This window comes from Mchenga conophoros, linkage group LG4, assembly GCF_057382185.1.
Source record: "Mchenga conophoros isolate Kocher_MC1m ecotype Shallow Benthic linkage group LG4, M_conophoros_male_GT1.1, whole genome shotgun sequence".
In the NCBI taxonomy this organism is placed as follows: Eukaryota; Metazoa; Chordata; class Actinopteri; order Cichliformes; family Cichlidae; genus Mchenga; species Mchenga conophoros.
Window position 1 is genome coordinate 24,237,250 of NC_140529.1, and position 19,284 is coordinate 24,256,533.

A 19,284-nucleotide genomic window follows, 5' to 3' on the forward strand; every position below is an offset into this window, starting at 1 on the left:
GAAATAATAATCACCACAATTTGTTACCGTCAAGATCCCCAAGATAACAAAAGGAATCCCGGAAAGTGGATCGTGTAACTGTAAAAATAAGAGTCACAAAAAAACGGTCCACGAGAACAGAAGTCGGAGAGATTTAAAAGTAGTTATTATATAGGGCTTTTCTACTCTACAAGGAGCACTCGGAGCACTTCGTAAAGCATGCCTCATTTTTACATTTCAATCTGCTTTGATGAATAAATTGAAGAGCAACTTAGGGTTCAAATATCTTTCCCTAGGATACTTTATGGCATGCAATCCCCCAACCTCCCAATTGGTAGATAACCCGGGATACCTAACGAGCTATAGCCATCAACCTAAATGCCATTTCATTCGTCATCCACGTTATTAAGCGTGTTTATTACTACTATTTATTACCTCTATTGGAATAGAGGACATTAGCTTGAGAACTTTATTCTGAAAGGCACAGTCGGAAACGCATTGGATAAGTTGACGTTGCATTGGTGTGTTTTCTGTGAGCTCGGAACAGTGCCGCACCAGCTGGATGTGACAGAGTTGCATGTAGAGGGTCCAATCTGTGCTCACAGGCTGAAACAGTGACAGAGATCTTAGGTGGAGTGGAGTGTGCGCGTGCACGCGCTCGAGTCTCGTCGTGCAGCGAGCTAATAAAGCGTGCACGTGTCAGTGATCAATTAATCTGTCACGGTTACAGTGAACGAGGACAGAGACGGCGGGGACTGTGGCGGCTGTGGAGAGCTGTCACTTTCTCTGTGCGCGTAGAAGGATTATCATTACGCACGTTATGCGGAGCGCAGCTTCGGTGATGCGCTGAGTCGGGAGAGGTGCAGCGGGGAGCAGCGAGAGTCAGCCCGGACATTCAGCGGCATAATCAGCGCAGTAACTGGAAGAGGGGGGATCCGTGTTGTTATGGGCATCGCAGGATTCCGACCGGCCGTCTGTTTTATTTATTCCGGTGAACACTCCGACGTTGGTGCCGAATCAAAGTCAAATATGCGCACTGCTGAACAAAGGATTTAAAGGGAAAACGATAAAGAATCTCTTAAATATTTCAACCCTTAAACCCGGTTTGTCTCATCCTCTCTCTTGTTTTTGGACTTCCATTCATGCACATTCTGCCGCTGAGGAAAACAGACACGGGCTGAATAACCGGGTACCTCTGGTGTGGAACCAGGAGCAGGAGGAATCCTCTGGTCTTATCTCATAAGGGTCCATGTGGATGGAGAGAGAATACGCAAACCCAGCGAGCGGAGCTCATTACGAAATGTGACATTTTTATTGTGTTTCCCATCAAACCTGACAACTGTGCACCCGTCTTCATCCTCGAACATCTTTAATTTACGTCGTTCAAGGTACGTGCTGCTCACCATGTCGCCTACAGATACTGATTTTTTAAGGGGAAAGGGGGGGCAGGGGGAGTTATCCTTGTGGAAATGTGTACGCACGACATTTACTGAGGGCTGTTTGGCTGAATACCCTACAGGGAATCACTGTTTATTTGAATGCACCTGCGTCTGTACTGTATTAAGGCCGATTTTTTTAAAGGGGGGTTTATCAGCTGAGAAGGAAGTTGCATCACTGACAGCCGTAGAAAAAAAGGCGATGCACCAAATGCAGGTGTGGGGAGCAGAGGGCAAACATGGGTTGAGCATTTTTGCAGAAATGTATATTCATGCACGATGCTCAGCTCATACTGTCTCGAGCTTAAGGCCAATTAGGTAAAAACTAAAGAAAATGACTGAAGCAGTTCGACTGGTGAGACATTTGAGGTTTTTTTCTCACGAGGATAGAAACGCTGCTCTCTTTTAGTGGCAGCGACTCCATTTTCACCCCACAACACACTGGGATATTTTGGGAGTGTCAATCACTCCGCCGTGCTTTAGTTCGGAGGTTAGATGTCATTCTTTTATTTTTGGAATCACACACACATTCCCCCCACCCCCCAGGATAACAATGGCCTTACTTCTGGTCCCTCAAACAAACACACTCTTCTGGAAGCCCCCAGGGATCCTCCCATGTGGTCGTATTGTTAAGAGAGAGGGGGATGCTGAAAAAAGGAAAAGAAGAAAAGGGCATTCTCTGAATTTGTGTTTGCATTAAGCTGCTTCTTTGGCCAGCTAAAACACAGGGGTGTCCCTTTTAGTAGACTTGAACCTCTCATGCTGGCCTTGCAGACAGGACACAGTGCCCTGGATGTCTAACTTGACAAGAAATCACACTTAAATGACCTCTTGAGCCCAATTAGAAAAAGGATCTTTGCATGGAAACTGATGCCAGTTTATGGATTACCCTCCTTATTGATCAGTAGATAGATGATACGCGAGCTCTGAGCGCAGGATTGTGTACCGAGTAAGCTCACTGGCCTGTTTTGGAGTGCTTTGTTTTCTATCATTAATCAATATTCAGCAGGCTGAAGCTGTTTATTGTCAGACTGTGAATTCATGAGTTACTTAGCATCCTCTTGGGGAAAAATAAAGCTACAGTTTGTCCTCTGGGAGGACGCCATATGTGCCGTGTTCAGATGATTGTAAACGTGTATGTGTGTTTGTGTGTGTAGCTTCATGTACACATGAAGCAGCTGACTGTATAAAATGGGGTATTTTTGTCACTTACATGGGAACTCCTTGCTTCTCCTTTTATATGTGTATTTGTGATCATGCACCTCCCACCCTTTCCAACACACACACACACACACACACCCACACACGCTCCAGGCAAGAGCCTCGCTCCAATTCTTCCTCCGCATATCCGGCTGTTCCTTCTTCCTCTTGCCTCTCTGATCACTATCACGCTCTCTAACCAAATCTGATCTCCCTGGGCCCCTGTGACCACCCCCACCCTCCAACCCCAGCCTCCTTCATCTCCACCCCGGGTCCCATCAAGTTATCTATAATGGATGCAGCTCATTCGTGTCACACGGAAGCAGAACACGTGACACCAGATGTCCGTGGCGCTAGTTTCAGGGTACACTTTGGGGTTTGGCATGCCTTCACATCTGACCCGTCACCTCACGCTTGTTGTTATTGTCGGAGGGAGAGAGACAAGATAGTCAAGGGAGGGGAGTAAGGGTTGAGAATAAACACTGGCACTCTTAATTGCCAAGTCAATTAGCATATGGTCTCGCTGCGAGTCCAGTCACATGGTAATGAGGCCTAATTAGGGTGGCCAGGGATGTCTGAAGAGTCTTGGGAGAATACTTACACTGTCAGATTCTTCAGTATGGCACCCAAGAGCTTGGTGTGGCAAATGTATCACGTCTTTTCAGGCTCTTCTTTCAGGTTTTTTTTTATTCCTAAACCTGTTTATATATGTTGTCTTTGAGGGTTTTTTTTCCCCTTAACTTTGCCTTTCCAACTTCTTCCCACTGTTTTAGCACCCACATGTACATCACAGTGCAATAACACATCACTTCCCTCATTTTTCTCTTTAAATTTCCATTGTTTTGTCTGTTGCTACCAGCTGGATTATGATCGAGCTCACAAATGTCACAAGACTGTTGACAAACGCAGTCAGATCAGATGATGGAATTCACTTTTGGCTATTTTATGTGAAGTAGGAGGTTGGATGCTTTCCAGCAAATCCATTCCCTCGCATTTGTTTATGATAAACCTTCATCAAAAAAATGGCGTCATGAATGGGTAACAGTTGACCGGCTACGACAAAAATCTTGTCGGAATACTGAAGAAAGCGTGCTGTACTTGCAGGATCAAAGCTGCTGTAGATGTCTCCAATCCATGCACAGGAAACTCTAGGATGTCTGCTGCTGTGTCGCTGGGATCTCAGGTCTGTTTATTTCAGCAGCCTTGCAGGAAGTACAAAACTTGGAAGTATAGAAATATATATTCGTGCATGAGACTCAGCATATAAATTGGCCACATATTGGCGGTTTTCATCATTGAATGTCTGTGACTCTGGTTAAATGCACTGGTAGAGAGGTTGTCTCTGGTCATCTTGTCAAAGTGTTCTCAAGAGAGAAAGAAGACTCGTCGCTATAGGAAATAAAACCAAGTCCAGCCAAGCCAAGTTTAATTTAAAACCCTCTCAGATCCTCTAAAACTGGTTGATGAAAACTGGAAGGAAGAAGATGTTCGAGCCAGCCCTCTCACTCAGAACGTCTTCATCTGTAGACCATGTACAGTCTTAATATACTTTTACACTACAGCACTAGGTCCTTAGAAAGAATAGAATAAAACTAACTCTTATATTAACTGGTTATAATGTACTTCATTTAATAACTGAAAAAGTTACAGGAATAAACACCTGTTATTCAAATGGTCAGTATTTTAAGTAATTTATAGATTTTTGTCAATGCACTATCCTGACTTTATTTGTTTTTTTGGTTTTTTTTTGCTTGTCAGCTAGTTATTATGTAGCAAAGATTTTTATATAAACAACATTATCATTATTTTTAAAAAAGGCCCTGAAAGGATCTAATTGCAACCTTCATAATATTCTATAAGGATGAATCAGTGGAGAGGGACAAACACGAGTTGCTCTTTCAGACCAGGCTTTCATTCCTGAAGCCACTGCAGGCCTGGGTTCATATTATATATATAACCCCAGCTAATAATGTAAACGTATGCAGTGTTATAAGAAAAGGTGGATAATGCTGGCGTCATTGAGCGGTGTCACCAGCAAGCAGATGGCAGGACAAGACGTGCAGTTGACCCGCTCACCTCAACAGCTGGATCCATGCGTTTCCAGATGTATACCTATGGATTTAAGCCCTCGTACAGACACAGATTCATCCCCATTCAGATTCAAATTCTCGGCAAAAGACTCAAAAAATGACAATTACTGCGGGTTGTCAAATCGTAATAATCCTCCCAATTATCACAAGGGTAATTAGAAAGCATCTGCTCGTGAGCTACGTCTGATAATTGTTGGAGCTTGTAATTGTACAGGACAGCTTGTTTCTACCCCCCACCCCCCCACCCCCCAACCCCTATCCCCCTCCCACCCCCATCCCTGCCTATCCAGCCTGGGGCAGATCTGAATGACTGCAGTGCTGCACATTTGCACTCTCATGCTTGTATTCCTGTTGCGTTTTAACAGCAGCGCTGTAAGGAATTGCATGCTGCATTCTTTCCACAATCAGTGTTGTGTCACAATGTGTTGCCTTCTCACACACACACACACACACACACACACACACACACACACACACACACACACACACACACACACACCCATAGTAAATGCCACCAAGCTGTTGCGTGAACATAATGCCAGTATGTTTATGCGAAAGCAACACATGTAACACTGCTAGATGGGAAATGAAGGGGACTAAGATGGACCTCTGGTTGCCAGCAGGCTTCTTGGCACTGAGGAAGATGAAGCCTGAGAAACAGCAGCCATGCAGCAGAACTGGCAGGAGCTGGATCCTTCCCTCAGTTACATAAGATACACAGTGAAAATAAAAGGAAAGGAAAGCAGGGGGGATGAGGAGGTGGAGTAGGAAGGCGCGAGGGGGCACAAGCAGAAAAGGGGAAATGATGCCAAAATGGAAGCAAGACGGTGCATTAGGGATTAGACACTGGGTAGCAAAAGAGGGGGACTAGTCGAGGTGTACGAGGCGCATCTTTCACAGCACGTCTTTTTTTTTTTTTTTTTTTACTATTTAATTTGTAAAAATGTGTATACACACACACACACACACACACACACACACACACACACGTAGGAAAATATTTAGTATACACATCCAGAAATGCATACACTATTATATATTGTACATATATTTATTAGTTTCAGGTTGGCCATTCTTGTATTTTGCTCGTTTGTGTTGTTGTCTTTGCACATCTCTGTTGCTTGTGGGGCTCGCACACAAGAATTTCACTCGCATGTGCTGTGCCAGTGTGCCTGCACATGTGATGTGACAATAAAAGTGATTTGATTTGATTTGATTTTGATTTGACGTCTTCAAATACAGCAAGTCGAGGCCGCTCTGGCTGCTCTGGAGGAGCGGTGGCATTGAAAATCCAACAGAATAGAGGATTTTTTTTTTAATGGAGGGGAGGGCAGAGATGGCTGCGTGATGAGTGACAGAGAGAGAAACACGTCTAGAGAGCGAGGGGAGGGCGAGACGGCGGCTACATCCTCTGTGCTGCACAAACCAAAAGGCCAGACAGTTTCGCTTCTAAAACCACTCGTGTAAAGCTGAAGTAAAAAAGAGGTGTCTGTAGGTGTGCGGCATATTCTGCGTAGCATTTTGCACATGCACGTCTCGCTGCTTGTGCATGTGTGCAGCCATTCTCTCTGCGCATCCTTCAGCTTTGCAGCTTACCGGTCTGCCAAGCCACTCAAAAAGCAGCCAGAGCAACCATCTGTGTGAGAGGGGGGTGACGAGATGGCGAGCGAGTCAAAAAGTCACGAGTGTGCAGGCCACAAGCTCCAGTCCCTCCGTGTCCTGTTGTGATGTGCACTTGTCTCGAGTGCAAAGCGTTAATGTCCCAGTAATTACAACGTGACAAAGGATGTGTGGAAGAAAGACAAAAAGAAGGAGGAGGAGCAGGCTGCTTGGCTTTTTGAGGATGAGCGAGTGAGGTTTTAATTCCTTGGCTGCTCTCCCTTGTTCTTGTAGTTTAGTGACGGAGCATAAAAAGCGGGATGATATTAGGAGGAAACATGAGTGTTTTTGTGCATTGAGGCGTGCATGATAATGTCAGGTGTTTTTGTATGCACAAAAAGATCCAGCTCTGGATTTTTATGTGTGTGTGTTTTGGTGAGTCATTCCTCTGTAAGCACTAATTGATGTTAATATAGACCAATAATAACCAGCGGCTAAGAGCTGCTGCAGCAAGGAAGGAAGGATGGGATGAGACAACAGGAAATAACAAGCAGGAAATGAGGGAGCAAAGAATTTTATTAATGAGGAGGCATGAAGAAGAATTTTGGAGAGTGTAAATCTCTGAAGGATACATGAAAGGGCTCGAAACACATGAATATGCACAACGCACATATATATATATGCACACATCTTTCACTGTTATGCCCTCAGGGGAGGGGGGGGGGGGGTGAGAAATAAATAATGCTATTTCGCAAACTTGTAAACAACTGCTCTCTTAAAAAATCCATCTTAAATGTATATGAGGAAAGAAACATCAAAAGCTTGTAAATAAATGGATGGTCCAACTATGCAGGCAGGGCGAGAAGGAAGGTCTGGAGAAGAATTATAAAGCAGTACATATTGTGTTTTTCAGTTTCTTATAGAAGATTAATAATCCTTTTTTTTTTTTTTTTTACATCTTTATGACCTTTTTTGTGGCAAAATAGGTTTGAACATGGGTGTTATTGGTCTTTTTTAAATGATGTGTAAGCAATCTTAGCTACAGTTTATAATATAATTCAAAGATGTAGAGAATCTGGAGAAATCTCTTTCTGCAAAGGACAAGACAGAAAACTAAAACAGTGGTGACCTTTAGGGCCTCAGCCTGTACTTCATTAAACTTAAACTGCAGTACTAAAAATCACTGCATGGGCAGTAAATATATTTTCTATGTGATGTAAAACTGTACCATTAGAAAAAAAGACCTTGACTAGTGGGTGCTGGTACAACTCACCAAGCAAACCGCATGCCATAGGGCTACTGCTCTTTTTCTCTCTGTCTCAGCTTTAGAGACAGAGTGTCTGTCTGTCCCCCCACCCCCATCAAGACCTTGATTAACCACTGGCTCCTCACTGAAGAGAGACCACTTGGTTTGTTATCAGCACACAGTTCAAAAGTCAGCATCCTTGATGGTATGGAGGTACATTAGTGCACATGTCACGGGTGACCTGCACACCTAAGAAGACACTGTTAAGACTAAGTGACATATGACGTCCACCCATCCATGTCCAAACACATTCTGCGTGTGTTAGAACAACACGGCTGCATAGGAGAAAAAAGAGCGCAGGCAGTTAGCCTGACCCATCCTACAGTCCAGATCTGTAATGCACTGAATTAATTTGGAGCAACACAAGAACTGTTAAGTCTCAGATGATTTATTTGTATTAATACAGCATTTAAATTATTTCAAATCTGCTTGTTTTTATTGAGATTTTAGAGCACGTCCAATGTTGCGCTCTAAGCTGTGACAAACATGTGAGCAGTCAATTTGAGCTTATCTACACATCCAGCCATTATGAAGCAACTTAATCATTAGTTTAGAGTCAACCTGCTATATTTAAATCTACTGTTGAGTGTCCTTTTGTCAAAGGAGAGTTAGAATGAGCTCTTGTTAGAAGCTAAAAGTAAATGGCACCGGTAAAGTGGCAGACAGACATCTGAACAATGAGCTGAAAGTCAATATAGAGCAGCAGAGAGCTGCAGGACTCCATGGGAATATGAGCGATGGTTTTTATTTAATGCAATGTTGTTAAAAAATATTGATTGTAGCTGGTTTCCTCTTTACTGTCATACCTTACAGGAAAGTCAGAAATGTCACAAAGACAGTACAGCCCAAAGTGGGGCTACACTGCTACTTATTGACTAGACTTCCTCGTATTTTCCAAATGTCTTGAGTCTATTTCTCTCTTCTTCCAGTCTGCTCTATTTAATAACTGGTGTGTTTAAACCTAGTACTCTCCTCTATCGCCCCAACCATATGACTCATCCCAACTTACTTGATATAGAGAGACAGAGGACATGAAGCTGGAAATATCCAGTGTTCACTATGTGGTATGCAAACACTGTCTATTCGTGGACACAGCGAGACGTTCGTGGCGGACTCGCACTGTGACTAAAGTTCTCTGAAATAAACAATCCAACGTGCAGCTGTAAGCATGGAGAGGATAGAAAAGAGCAGTGTGCATGAGCCAGCCTGGAAAGAATGCCCGAAAGCTTAGTGACAGCAGCCTGGCAGGAAGATATGTTTGTGCGCGCGGTGTTGTGGCGCCTTTAAATACAGATCAACCTCCCATAAAACACACAGCTTTGTCAGGTGAAACGACAGCGCTGATCATCCCAGCAAAGCCCACAATGAAATGAAAGATTGTGTATTTTTATGTGTGTTTGTGTGGCTGACAACTGTGATGAATAAAGGAAAAGGGAGACTGAGACGGCATTGATTTTGCAGAGTGCTTATGTGGGTTTTTTTGTTTTTTGTTTTTCCCCTCACTGGGACACTTTTCTCAAAAGTACACAAATGTTTGTACTTGTGCTCGAGGTTCTGTTGCTGTTGTCTACAATAGATTGTCGCTAGGTGCCCTTAGATGCCTGATAGTGAGCCAAACTGAGTGTACAGTAGTTCCTTTCTCTGTTTCTCTTGTTTTTTTTTCATAAAAATATGCATGATGCTGCAGCTCCCCTGTCTGCACTCCAAAGGCTAGTGTGCTGGATAAGACTAGACAAATCACACCCCAAAAACTCTGTTGTTGTGTAGGTAGGTTGTGTAGGGCTCTTTTGTATTTTTCATTGCATGGGAGGGTTGCTGTTTTTATTTGAAGCCATTTACCTCAGAAATGAACCCTTTAAAAAACTTCTAAAAGGTTCAAAAAAGGTCTGGCTAAAGGCTATTATTGGTGAAACAGGACGTGTGTGTGTTAGAAAGGCTTCAGTCATTCACCCTGCACGAACTACTGTCTTTTGTTCCCTCTCTAAAACACAGCAGTGGCCGATTGTCTTTATTGTCACACAAAGGAATGATTGCTGTGGGAGTGACTGCTCAGCTCTACAGCTTTGCAAATGTTATTGACCAGAATGACTTACTGACTTTCTCTCCCCTACTTTTCTCCACTCTCCCTCATTGCCCCTTACCTCTGCATCATCTCGCTATCTGTCTTCTCTCAGAGATGGCGTTCCCACCAGTTCTCCTCCTGCTGCTGCTGACTGTTGCTCACTGTGCCAACAGCGAGCCAGAGCCGCTCCCTAGAGGCTGTGGCTGGGGCCTTGTGCGTCCGTACACCCTCCTCTGTGACCTGGACTCCATATGGGGGGTGGCCGTTGAATCTGTGGCTGCCGGTGGGGTGCTGGCTGCCATCTTGCTCGCCCTAGTCCTGCTGTGCCGTTTACGCCACATCAGTGAGGGCGAGAAGCGCAGCGGCGTGGGACCTATCCTCCTTCTGCTTCTCGGTATCCTTGGCTTGTTCGGCCTGAGCTTTGCTTACCTGATTGAGCGGGATGAGTCACTGTGTCTTCTTCGCAGGGCCCTATGGGGTCTCCTTTTTGCTGTTTGCTTCTCCTGCTTGCTGGTTCAGGGCGTCCGCCTGCGCAGGCTTGGCAGGGAGCGTCGCAGCCCTGGTGGCTGTGCCTTAACCGGCCTGGCACTGGGTTTGAGTGCTGTACAGGGCATCATTGCTGCAGAGTGGCTGCTTCTGACCGTGCTGAGGGAAGGAAAAGCTGCCTGTCAGTATCTTCCTCTGGACTTCGCACTGGCATGCAGCTACGTGCTAGCCCTCCTACTAGCTGCGCTGACCGCAGCCTCCCTGGCCCTGTGTGGCAAGACACGTCAGTGGCGCTGCAGTGCCATCTGGCTGCTGGTCACCTGCCTGATGTCACTGCTGCTGTGGGTGGCCTGGGTGGGCTTCTATCTGTATGGAAACAACTGGCTCGGCAGGTCTCCAGAGTGGGATGACCCAGCGCTGGCTATTGCTTTGGTTGCTCAGGGCTGGCTGCTGCTGATCTTCCATGCCATTCCCGAATCTCACGTCTGCCTGAGACCCCCACCCCAACCCACTGCCCCGGATTATTTCGACACATCCCAGAACTCAACGCGGATGAGGGAGACGAGCTTCGACGATGACACCCCTCTATCTCACAGGCAGTTTGTGGAGAACCAGGGCTATGGATATAATGACGAGAACACTGCAGGTACAGCACAATCTGATACTTTTGAGCAAACAGGCGTAATTTAGCTTTGTAGGAGGAATGTAGGCCAAAGTGACTAATGCAACTCTTGGACACATTTGTATGCTTGGCTAGTAATAACTGCAGGAGGACATTTCTGCAAGTGTTTCTTTGGTTCCTCCAGACAGTAAGCCGAGTGGTGAGTCAGGGTGAGTAATCTCTGTCCGTCTCTTCCACGCCAGGCTTGAGGAGCGGTGGCGGTGCCGGGCAGCACAGCAGCAACACCGGTGCCAGGCCAAGCGCTCCTTTCCGCAGCAACGTCTACCAGCCCACCGAGATGACCATGATCCTGAACGGGGGAGCGGTGAGTACATCCTCCCAGTCACAGGTACACGCCGCTTACACGCCGCTCTCTCATTCGACCACGCCGACAAGACTGCATGCACATTTGTGCGTTCTGGACCATACGTCATTGCACAAGAATGAGGGAGAGGTGTGAGAGTGTGTGCGTGCGTACTCAGTTTGTGTTTGGAAACTCTCAAGCGACTGTGTTTGTTCCACGTGCATGGACGGATTTGTCACAAATGGTCACTCATCTGACATTGATCTGTGTAAGGGTGATTGTGAGGAAGCTTCTGCTTCTTATTCTGCTGTCTGTGTAAAAATATAATACCAATTGTCCCCTTAATGATGCCACCGTCAGGTGACCCAGCAAGATTCATTGTGCAGGATGAATGGTCACCATGGCTGGTGCAGGTAAACTGCTTTCCAGCCACTGTGCTATGAATTAAGCAAACCCAACAACACCTAGCATATTACAGAAGTCTAAAAAGCTGAAACGACACTCTGCTGACAGAGATAATTTGTAGTCACTATTCCTAGAAATTGCAGCTGGGCGTGCTGATCGAGCTGACAAAGGGAACGGAGAGGCGTCTCCTTAAGCTGCTTTGCATAAAATATCACTAGTCTGCATGAACGGTGTTGTTGTGCACCCCCATTAAAGGCAGGCAGCGTTTATTTGTACAGCCGGCTCAGGGCGCTCTGAAGGAACCGATTTGCAGAAAGCATGAAATAAAGAACCTTTAACAGCAGTTTTAAAGGATACTAAAACAAATACGAGCACAAAGAATTAAATAGAAAACTGCAGGATTGTATTGCAAGGTTGATAATGGTCTAAGTACAGTTTGACATTTTAGGAGACTGGCACATTCCCCATCTTACAGCAAGTAAAACAGGAAAATCAATACCCCTCCATTCTTTACAGTAAATATCAATCATCTGCCAGGCTGAAAGTGGAAACATGGAAACATTTAGCCTTTTTTAATACATTAAATCAGTCTTTGTACTAAATTAATAAGCTCCTGCTTAAACCCACATATTTACACTTAACATAAGTGTAACTTTAGCTAAAGTGCAAGCTAAGTTGCATTGGCTAAATGTGAAGGTGGCCTGTGCTGGAGGTAAAGCTTTATTTCTAATTCTCTCTGTGTGATGAGTCATGTTCGCCCATTTGTCACTGCAGCACTATTTTTGTATAAAGCCTCACTTTCAGATCCACTCCACTTTCTGTTAAGTTACTCCAATGATAAAAACACAGCACTTTCCAAAACCCTTTATTCCTAAATAAGAGTTTTATTGTGAACCATCTGAAGGAGTAGGCAACCATATGTGACGACATCTGGCTGGTATTAATGGATGACAAACCGAAATGGATCAGAATCAACAAATTAAACACGACAAAAAGCAACAATATGATTGTACCGTTGGATTTTTTTTTTTTTTTTAATTGGAATGCACATTTTATGACAGGCACTTTGTTTTTTTCCCGGAGGCTGGTCATTATTGGAGACCAGGCTATTAACTGACCACAGTGCATTTGGGGAAATATAATAGCTGCTATAATTGGATTCGTGTGGCTTTAAAATTTAATAGCAATACAATAATATGAGCCATTATTTTCCATCAATAAAAACATTATACTTTTTGACGGATAAATATTGCATTTGTTCCCTTACGGCAGAGAGCAGTATCATTTACTGCAGTATCTTTGTTAACACTTTCCACAATGACGTCCCCTGTTTCCTTAATGACTAGTTCTGACACCTCAGGATAGATCACTAAAGATGTGGTTTCACAACCATTAGAACAGTTTCTGGGGGGGTTTAAGGGTAGCTGCACAAGCTAACTTCTTCTGATGCGCACCTACTCATTTTGTTCTACAAGCAGGCCTGAAAGATGTTCATAAAAGAGCTTCAAAGGTTACTCCTAGTAGGTTTTCAAAGGGTGAAGAGTTAAATAGCATTTTTATAGGGAATATTAATTATGCATTTACAAGAAAAAGAAATGCAGTTTTTAGCTTTTCTGGAGCCCTGAATACAGCCTGCAGGTTTTCCACTCAGGTTTCAGGGTACAGCTAGTCTCTGGCTACGTCCACACTAATGCGTTTTCGTTTGAAAATGCATAGTTTTCTCTCCGTTTTGGCCTCCCGTCCACACTGAGACGGCGTTTTCCCCAAGGAAAAACGCAGCGTTTTCAAAACCCTCTCAAAAATGCATACATTTCAAAATGGAGCTGTCCTGTTGCAGTGTGGACACTCAAAAACGATGACGCATTTTAGTCATGTGATGCAGTCATGTGACCAATTAAACAAAGATAGCGGAGTGCATTATACAGCAGTTGTTTTGTTTGCTCTCAATTTTGACAGCCCTAAAACAGATTAATATCGGTCTGTACATGCTCCAAATAGCTTTTCTTCAAATTCTTTAATTCTCACTCGCTTGGCAACTTTGTACTTTTGTGTTACTCGCAGCAACAACTCCACCTCATTGTTAGTCCATTTAAAAAACTCGGTGCTTTTCCTCGACATTTTGCCGCGACGTTTCAACGAGCCCAAAAGTAAATAAACGGCAGACAGAAATGAGGCAGGCCGAATCTTCTTGCGTTTCATGCATGTGCAGTACTGGAACGTTAGAGTTTTCTGCCGTTTCAATGTGGACGCACAACTCTGTGAAAACGACTGAAAACGCTAGTGTGGACGCGGAGCGTTTTCAGACGAAAACGCCGTTTTCAAATCTATCCGGGCTAGTGTGGACGTAGTCTCTGTGTCACCTGAGAGGTCAATAACAGGGCAAAAAAGCCAAAGTAGCTTCAATTCTGTGAATGGCATAAGATATTTGCAATTTACCTGGATTGTGGCAGCTCGATAGCCTGAAGAGAGAATTCATATAGACTGGTTTTAGTGTGTAAATACATCTGCAATGGCAAAAACATAGGCATTTTGTTTTAAAACACAGAGAGGTGTCCACATAAAGTGTGAATGGAACGTATGCAGACCCTGTAACCATGTGAATTAACATGCATGTCTAAAAATGAGATGCTTTCTCGACTGCTGACGGTTAACAAACGTAACTTTTTCACCTACAGGTGCCCTCTGCCCCTCCTACCTACACGGGGAGGCAGCTGTGGTGAGCGAGAGGTTTGGAAAGAGGCTGTGTGATTTAAAAAGGAAAAAAAAAGGACGAGATGAAGAGGGTGAGGAGGGAGAATGAGGGGGGTCCAGGACGAAGGGCCCACCTCCCTGTCTGGCTGGACTGGACTAAAAGCACGGATGCCTACATCGACCTTTCACTCTGTGTACAGACTTTAACACTGACTGTGTGCCAATCAACTACTGTTTGAGTGTGTGTGAGATTCAGAGAGAGCAGGATATGGAGGACAGAGCTGAAGGTTTTCTAGAAGAGTGGAAATATGAAAGAAAGTAGCAAAAAAAGAAAAGAAAAAGACCGATCTGAAAATGCCGACATGCAGTATTCCTTTTTAGGTATCATTATCTCCTGTGACACTACAACATTGTAGGCATCCCTGAAAACTGTGAAATAGATTGCTTTTTCCTGCTCACTCTCTCTTTCTGTCAGGCAGGATGTCTTTTCTGCAGCTCCACACAATGAAGGCGTTCGAGTGGAAACATTTGGCTCTGTCCTCCATCCCTCCACACCGTAGGTGTAGACAGAGCACATGGGCAAACTGTACAAGTTGAGCAGAGCCCTCCTAAAATAACCCTGCCTCTGTAGGTGTGAATGTACAGCATATAAGAGGAAAGTGTGTGTGTGTATGTGTGTGGTCCCTATAACACTCCAGCAAACCTTTCCTCTCCAGACTGTTACCCCCCACCCGACAACTCTCAACACCCCAGACCTGTCTCCTCCCTCTCTCTCACCTCTGTTAGGGTTAGGGTTGCGATCAGAACCATCTGTGAATAAAACACATAACTCTTCTCACCTTCCGCCATCCTCCCACCTGCATGGACACTTTGCAAACACAAACTCTGAAGCCTGAACTGTGACTGGAAAGGAAGTTTCCCCAATGACCACAGCTGCACCTGAACAGCGCTGCCCACAAACCGCTTTTAGATGTACGATAAAGCAGAGCGGATTATGATTGGACAAAGGGAACGTCAGTCATGACCGGGCGAGGGGGGGGGGAGAGGCGCCGCTTAATGAATCGAGGTCAGACAGCTGTACGCACCCACATCTCCAGAGCCACTGGCGTTTTGAAGCAGCCAGGAGAAACTGTCACTTTATATCAGCAAGAAACGGAGCGAGGAAATGAAATGGTCTCCCGTTCTCGGTTCCTGTATTTGTGTTTGTGTGTGCGTACGTGAGTGTTGTGATTTCACGAGTGTCGACAGGGGAGAAAAAAAAAAATCTAAGTCCAGGTACATTTCTGGTGCTAAATATTCCTCGACCCTCCAGTGAGGCACGGAACTACAAAAACAACACTTATATTGATACAGTAGTCAAGCTGTGAGTGACAAGACTATATTTAGAGCTGTGGCTGGTGTTTGGAGATATCCTAGAGCCTCAGAAAGATCAGATTAACAGTGCAAGGTAGAAAGAGGGGGATCAAATGGAAAAGGAGGAGGAGGAGGGTGGCGGTGAGTAGGAATGAGATAGCACGAGACGGCCCCAAAGGGAAGTCTGTGTGACAGTGAAATCTCTGAGACTTCCTTCACTCAGCCTCCAATCTGTATGAGAAAATGGCTCCCACGTCTGTACGTTTGTATCCATGTTCCTCTTCTCTATGACGTTGTCTTCATTTCTGTTTTCTTTTTTTCTGGTGGAGCGTCTCTTCCTCCTCCTCCTTCCTCTCCTCCTCCAGACTCTTTCTGTGGACAGCTATAGCTCAAGTCTCTGTGCCAAGAAGGACTCTTGTTTCACTGGAGTCTCTGTTTCACGCCCTTTCCCTTCATCATGGCACCAGCTCTCTCTTTCACCCGAGGAGCTGTGTACATAGTAGTGCTGTAAAGCTTTGCTTGCTTGTTTACCTTTTTTTCCCTTTTTTTTAAACTGTAGGCTGAGTTTAGATATCAGTGATTCATTGGAGAACTGACTGACCACTGCAAACTGATTTTATCTTCTTTTTTTAACTGGTTTGCTTTGTGTTTATACATTTGCCTGTTTGTTACATTATGCTTGTATTTTTTAAACTATAGCATTTTGGAAATGTTTCGCCAACACTAGATGTGCTTTTATTTTATTTTATTTCATTTTGAATTTTTTTGTTTGTTTGTTTGATTAAGGAAAAAATGTGAGTTGTCAATTATCAGGATTTATGTTGGTTGTACCTCCCACACTTTGCTGTTACGGGGATGCAAACGTGATTATGTTCAAATTTTCAAAAAGACAACAATGCCTATTGATAATTTTGCCACTTCATGCAGTAAATCATGACTTAGTCTGTGATATATTAGGGATAGCTATAAAAAAAAAAGAAAATGCAAAGCAGGCAGGGCTCAAGCCCACCAATAGTCAGTGCGCTGGCCCCTGATCTTACTAAGAAAAGACAAGGGGTCAATCCTTGACTACTGCTGTATGTTTATGTCTTACACACTGGCTATTCTAAAATAGGACTGCTACTTGCAGGCCAGCTTCATGCCCAAAGACAGCTTGTCCTGTTATACCAGGCTCTGTTTGGGCAGGCCTGGTCTGAAACAGGCTACAAGCCTCATATCCATGCAAGAAGAACTGTCCTCAGGGTTTTAGATGGTCAGCAGCAAAGAAACAAAGCTCCTGAGTATCAGCACTCAGAGCTGAGGGGGAGGGAGGTTTCAATTCTTGTGATGTTTTCACTCTATGTGGAGTACATAAAAAAAAAAGAATAACATGATGTGACTTTGTAGACTTTGCACTCGTCAACTACCTATCTGTGCATGCTTATCACCATTTCTACATATATGACCTTTCTCAGACCTACTTTTGAATACTAACTATTTATGTAAAAGGTCATGTGGCAACAATCATACTTTCAGTGTATATCAGATGACACACTTAATGTCTGTGCGAGCTGGTTCTTGAGAAACAAAGGGAAATGGTCCAAAGCAGTATGATTCCCCAAAAGGAACAAAATGCCATCATCACTGGACCTAATAATAACTTCCTCTGTTAGTTTAAAGAGTTGAGGGTAAAAAAAAAAAGTACAAAAAAAGGAGAATCGTCCGACTGATATTGTCTGTGTTTAAAATCAAATAGACTGTGGTGAGATTTTGCACACAACTTCTATGTTAAGTTTGTCGTCCCTGGGTAGCCCATTTGAAAACCCTTACTCCCTGGGGTTGACATGTCCTTGCCTGTACTCTCCTGATTTGTCTTGCCTTCAGACTGCTCCAGTGGGGCAGCTGACAGGGGTAATATTGGTTTTCACAGCTATGACTGTGCAGTGACGCAGCATGCCTATGTATAGAACTTGATTCCCCTGGTTAGAAAAAGACAAAAAAAAAAAACCCAACAGTTAACTCTCTTGTTTCTGTAACCAATTCAGGACAAAAAAAGTTAAATAAAGGTGTCATATTTGTAGTTAACTTTTAATTGGATGTTGTGTTTTTTTCCTGATGACACATGGTAACAATAACAGCCAGGTATTATGGAAGAATAAAAAACTGCATGTGCTTTTCCCATTTTTGTCAAAGCTTCGCAACGTTTCTGTCCATACAGATAAACCATTGAGTCATTGAATGTTTTTGCTTCTCATTCTGTAACCTAAAGCAGTTGGTTAGCCTAGCTTAGCTTAGCACAAACATGCGCAAAAAGGATGAAACCATTAGCCTGAACAAAAACGTATTCATGTGAAGTAATTTAATGAGATGCAACATGTTCAATTGTAAGCTTTAAGCATGTTTTTTGTTACCTTTGAACATGGACAGGCTAGCATAAAGAATTAGCATAGTCTTTATGCTAATTAGGCTAATAGGCATACAGATTCCATCTTTAACAGATAAACTACCCAATCAGACTCTTGACAAAAAATGTTCACTAATATCTGTAGCAAATTCTTGAATCACCCCTTGAATTCTTTACATTTTGCTTCCAGGAAGCTACTTTCTTGTAATATTTTAAAATTGTCTTGAGCAATAATTCTCCAAGTTCTTCTTTGGACACTGGTTGCTTTTTCACTCATGTAGTCCAGTCCTTGTACCTAACCATTTTCAGAGGAATTTTTTTGTTGTTGTTTGTTTTTGTTTGTTAAGCTACTTAACTCAACCTACAAGTAATTAAGCATTACAAAAGGCACCTAACTCAAAGGATGAACCAGAGGTTTGTCTATACATAACAGACAACTTCACAAAGAATTCTTTTACAATTTCTTTAGGCATCTTTAGGCACTTTGTTACTATTGCAAAAACACATAATTAGTTTAAATTTCTTTACTTGAATCTAGAAAAAAATTGCAAAGACAACACAGTTTGACTGGCATAAAATATTATTTCTCAACCAACAAGATGACTTACAAAGAGCTGTTAGCTGAACATTTGGCATATCCCAGTAGTTTGCAGTGTGTCCTCAAAAAAATGAGAAAACTGGAGTGGATAGGAAAAAATCCAGCAAATACCTCCCATGTGAGCAATGCATCTGACCCTTGATCCATCTACCATTCACCAAAGCCTCATCAGAAAAATAAAGTTCCATCAGATTTTGAGCTACAATGCAATGCTATGTGGAAAGCATCTGATTGGCAGCAGCTACATTTTTTAGCATGACAATGATCCCAAACACAATGCCAGTGCAGTAAAACCATACAAATAGAAAAGCATTGTGGAACACAGTCCGTCATGGATTAGCCTCTCCAGAACAACTTTGTTGAAGCAGTGTGGGGTCATCTTCACATCTTCAATGTGTTGAAGAATAAAGGGGGTTTTATAAAACACTGACTTTCATGCTCACCCCTATCCTGCACAGATTTCAATAAAATCATATAATCTACTTCCCATTTTCCCAGCAAAATATAAAGAAATGAGGGATGGCTCAAGTCTTTTGCACAGTATTGCATTTTCATAAATGCCTACTTTGTCCTTTGATGATAAAGATGGAAATATGAGTCTGTAGTTTAACTTTGGGCTACATGTTCTGGGTATTTGTCTGTCTGACATAGGCTTCTTTAATACATTCAGTGCATTCATAAGATCTTTTTGTGTTTACATTTTAAATGTGTAAACAAAGTTTTAACTAACA

The 19,284-nt window shown here is 43.4% G+C and overlaps 1 protein-coding gene across 2 annotated transcripts; it reads left to right on the forward strand.

Moving 5' to 3' along the window:
- Positions 1-511: 511 nt before the first annotated feature.
- gprc5ba (G protein-coupled receptor, class C, group 5, member Ba) lies at positions 512-17,643 on the forward strand. 2 transcript variants are annotated; one of them, XM_085271162.1, is made up of 4 exons: positions 512-1,367; positions 9,785-10,804; positions 11,023-11,168; positions 14,204-17,643. In XM_085271162.1, the coding sequence occupies exons 2-4, from the start codon at positions 9,787-9,789 to the stop codon at positions 14,246-14,248; spliced, it is 1,209 nt and encodes a 402-aa protein (XP_085127288.1). In that variant the 5' UTR covers positions 512-1,367; positions 9,785-9,786; the 3' UTR covers positions 14,249-17,643. The 2 variants fall into 2 exon arrangements, with proteins under 2 accessions (XP_085127288.1, XP_085127289.1); XM_085271163.1 differs by having other exon boundaries at positions 11,023-11,144.
- Positions 17,644-19,284: the final 1,641 nt, after the last annotated feature.

Coding starts and splice junctions, on each gene's coding strand:
- gprc5ba (XM_085271162.1), top strand. CDS start 9,787: ATGGCGTTCCCACCAGTTCTCCTCCTGCTGCTGCTGACTGTTGCTCAC. Junction 10,805..11,022: donor TAATGACGAGAACACTGCAG/GTACAGCACAAT, acceptor CTTCCACGCCAG/GCTTGAGGAGCGGTGGCGGT. Junction 11,169..14,203: donor GTACATCCTCCCAGTCACAG/GTACACGCCGCT, acceptor TTTCACCTACAG/GTGCCCTCTGCCCCTCCTAC.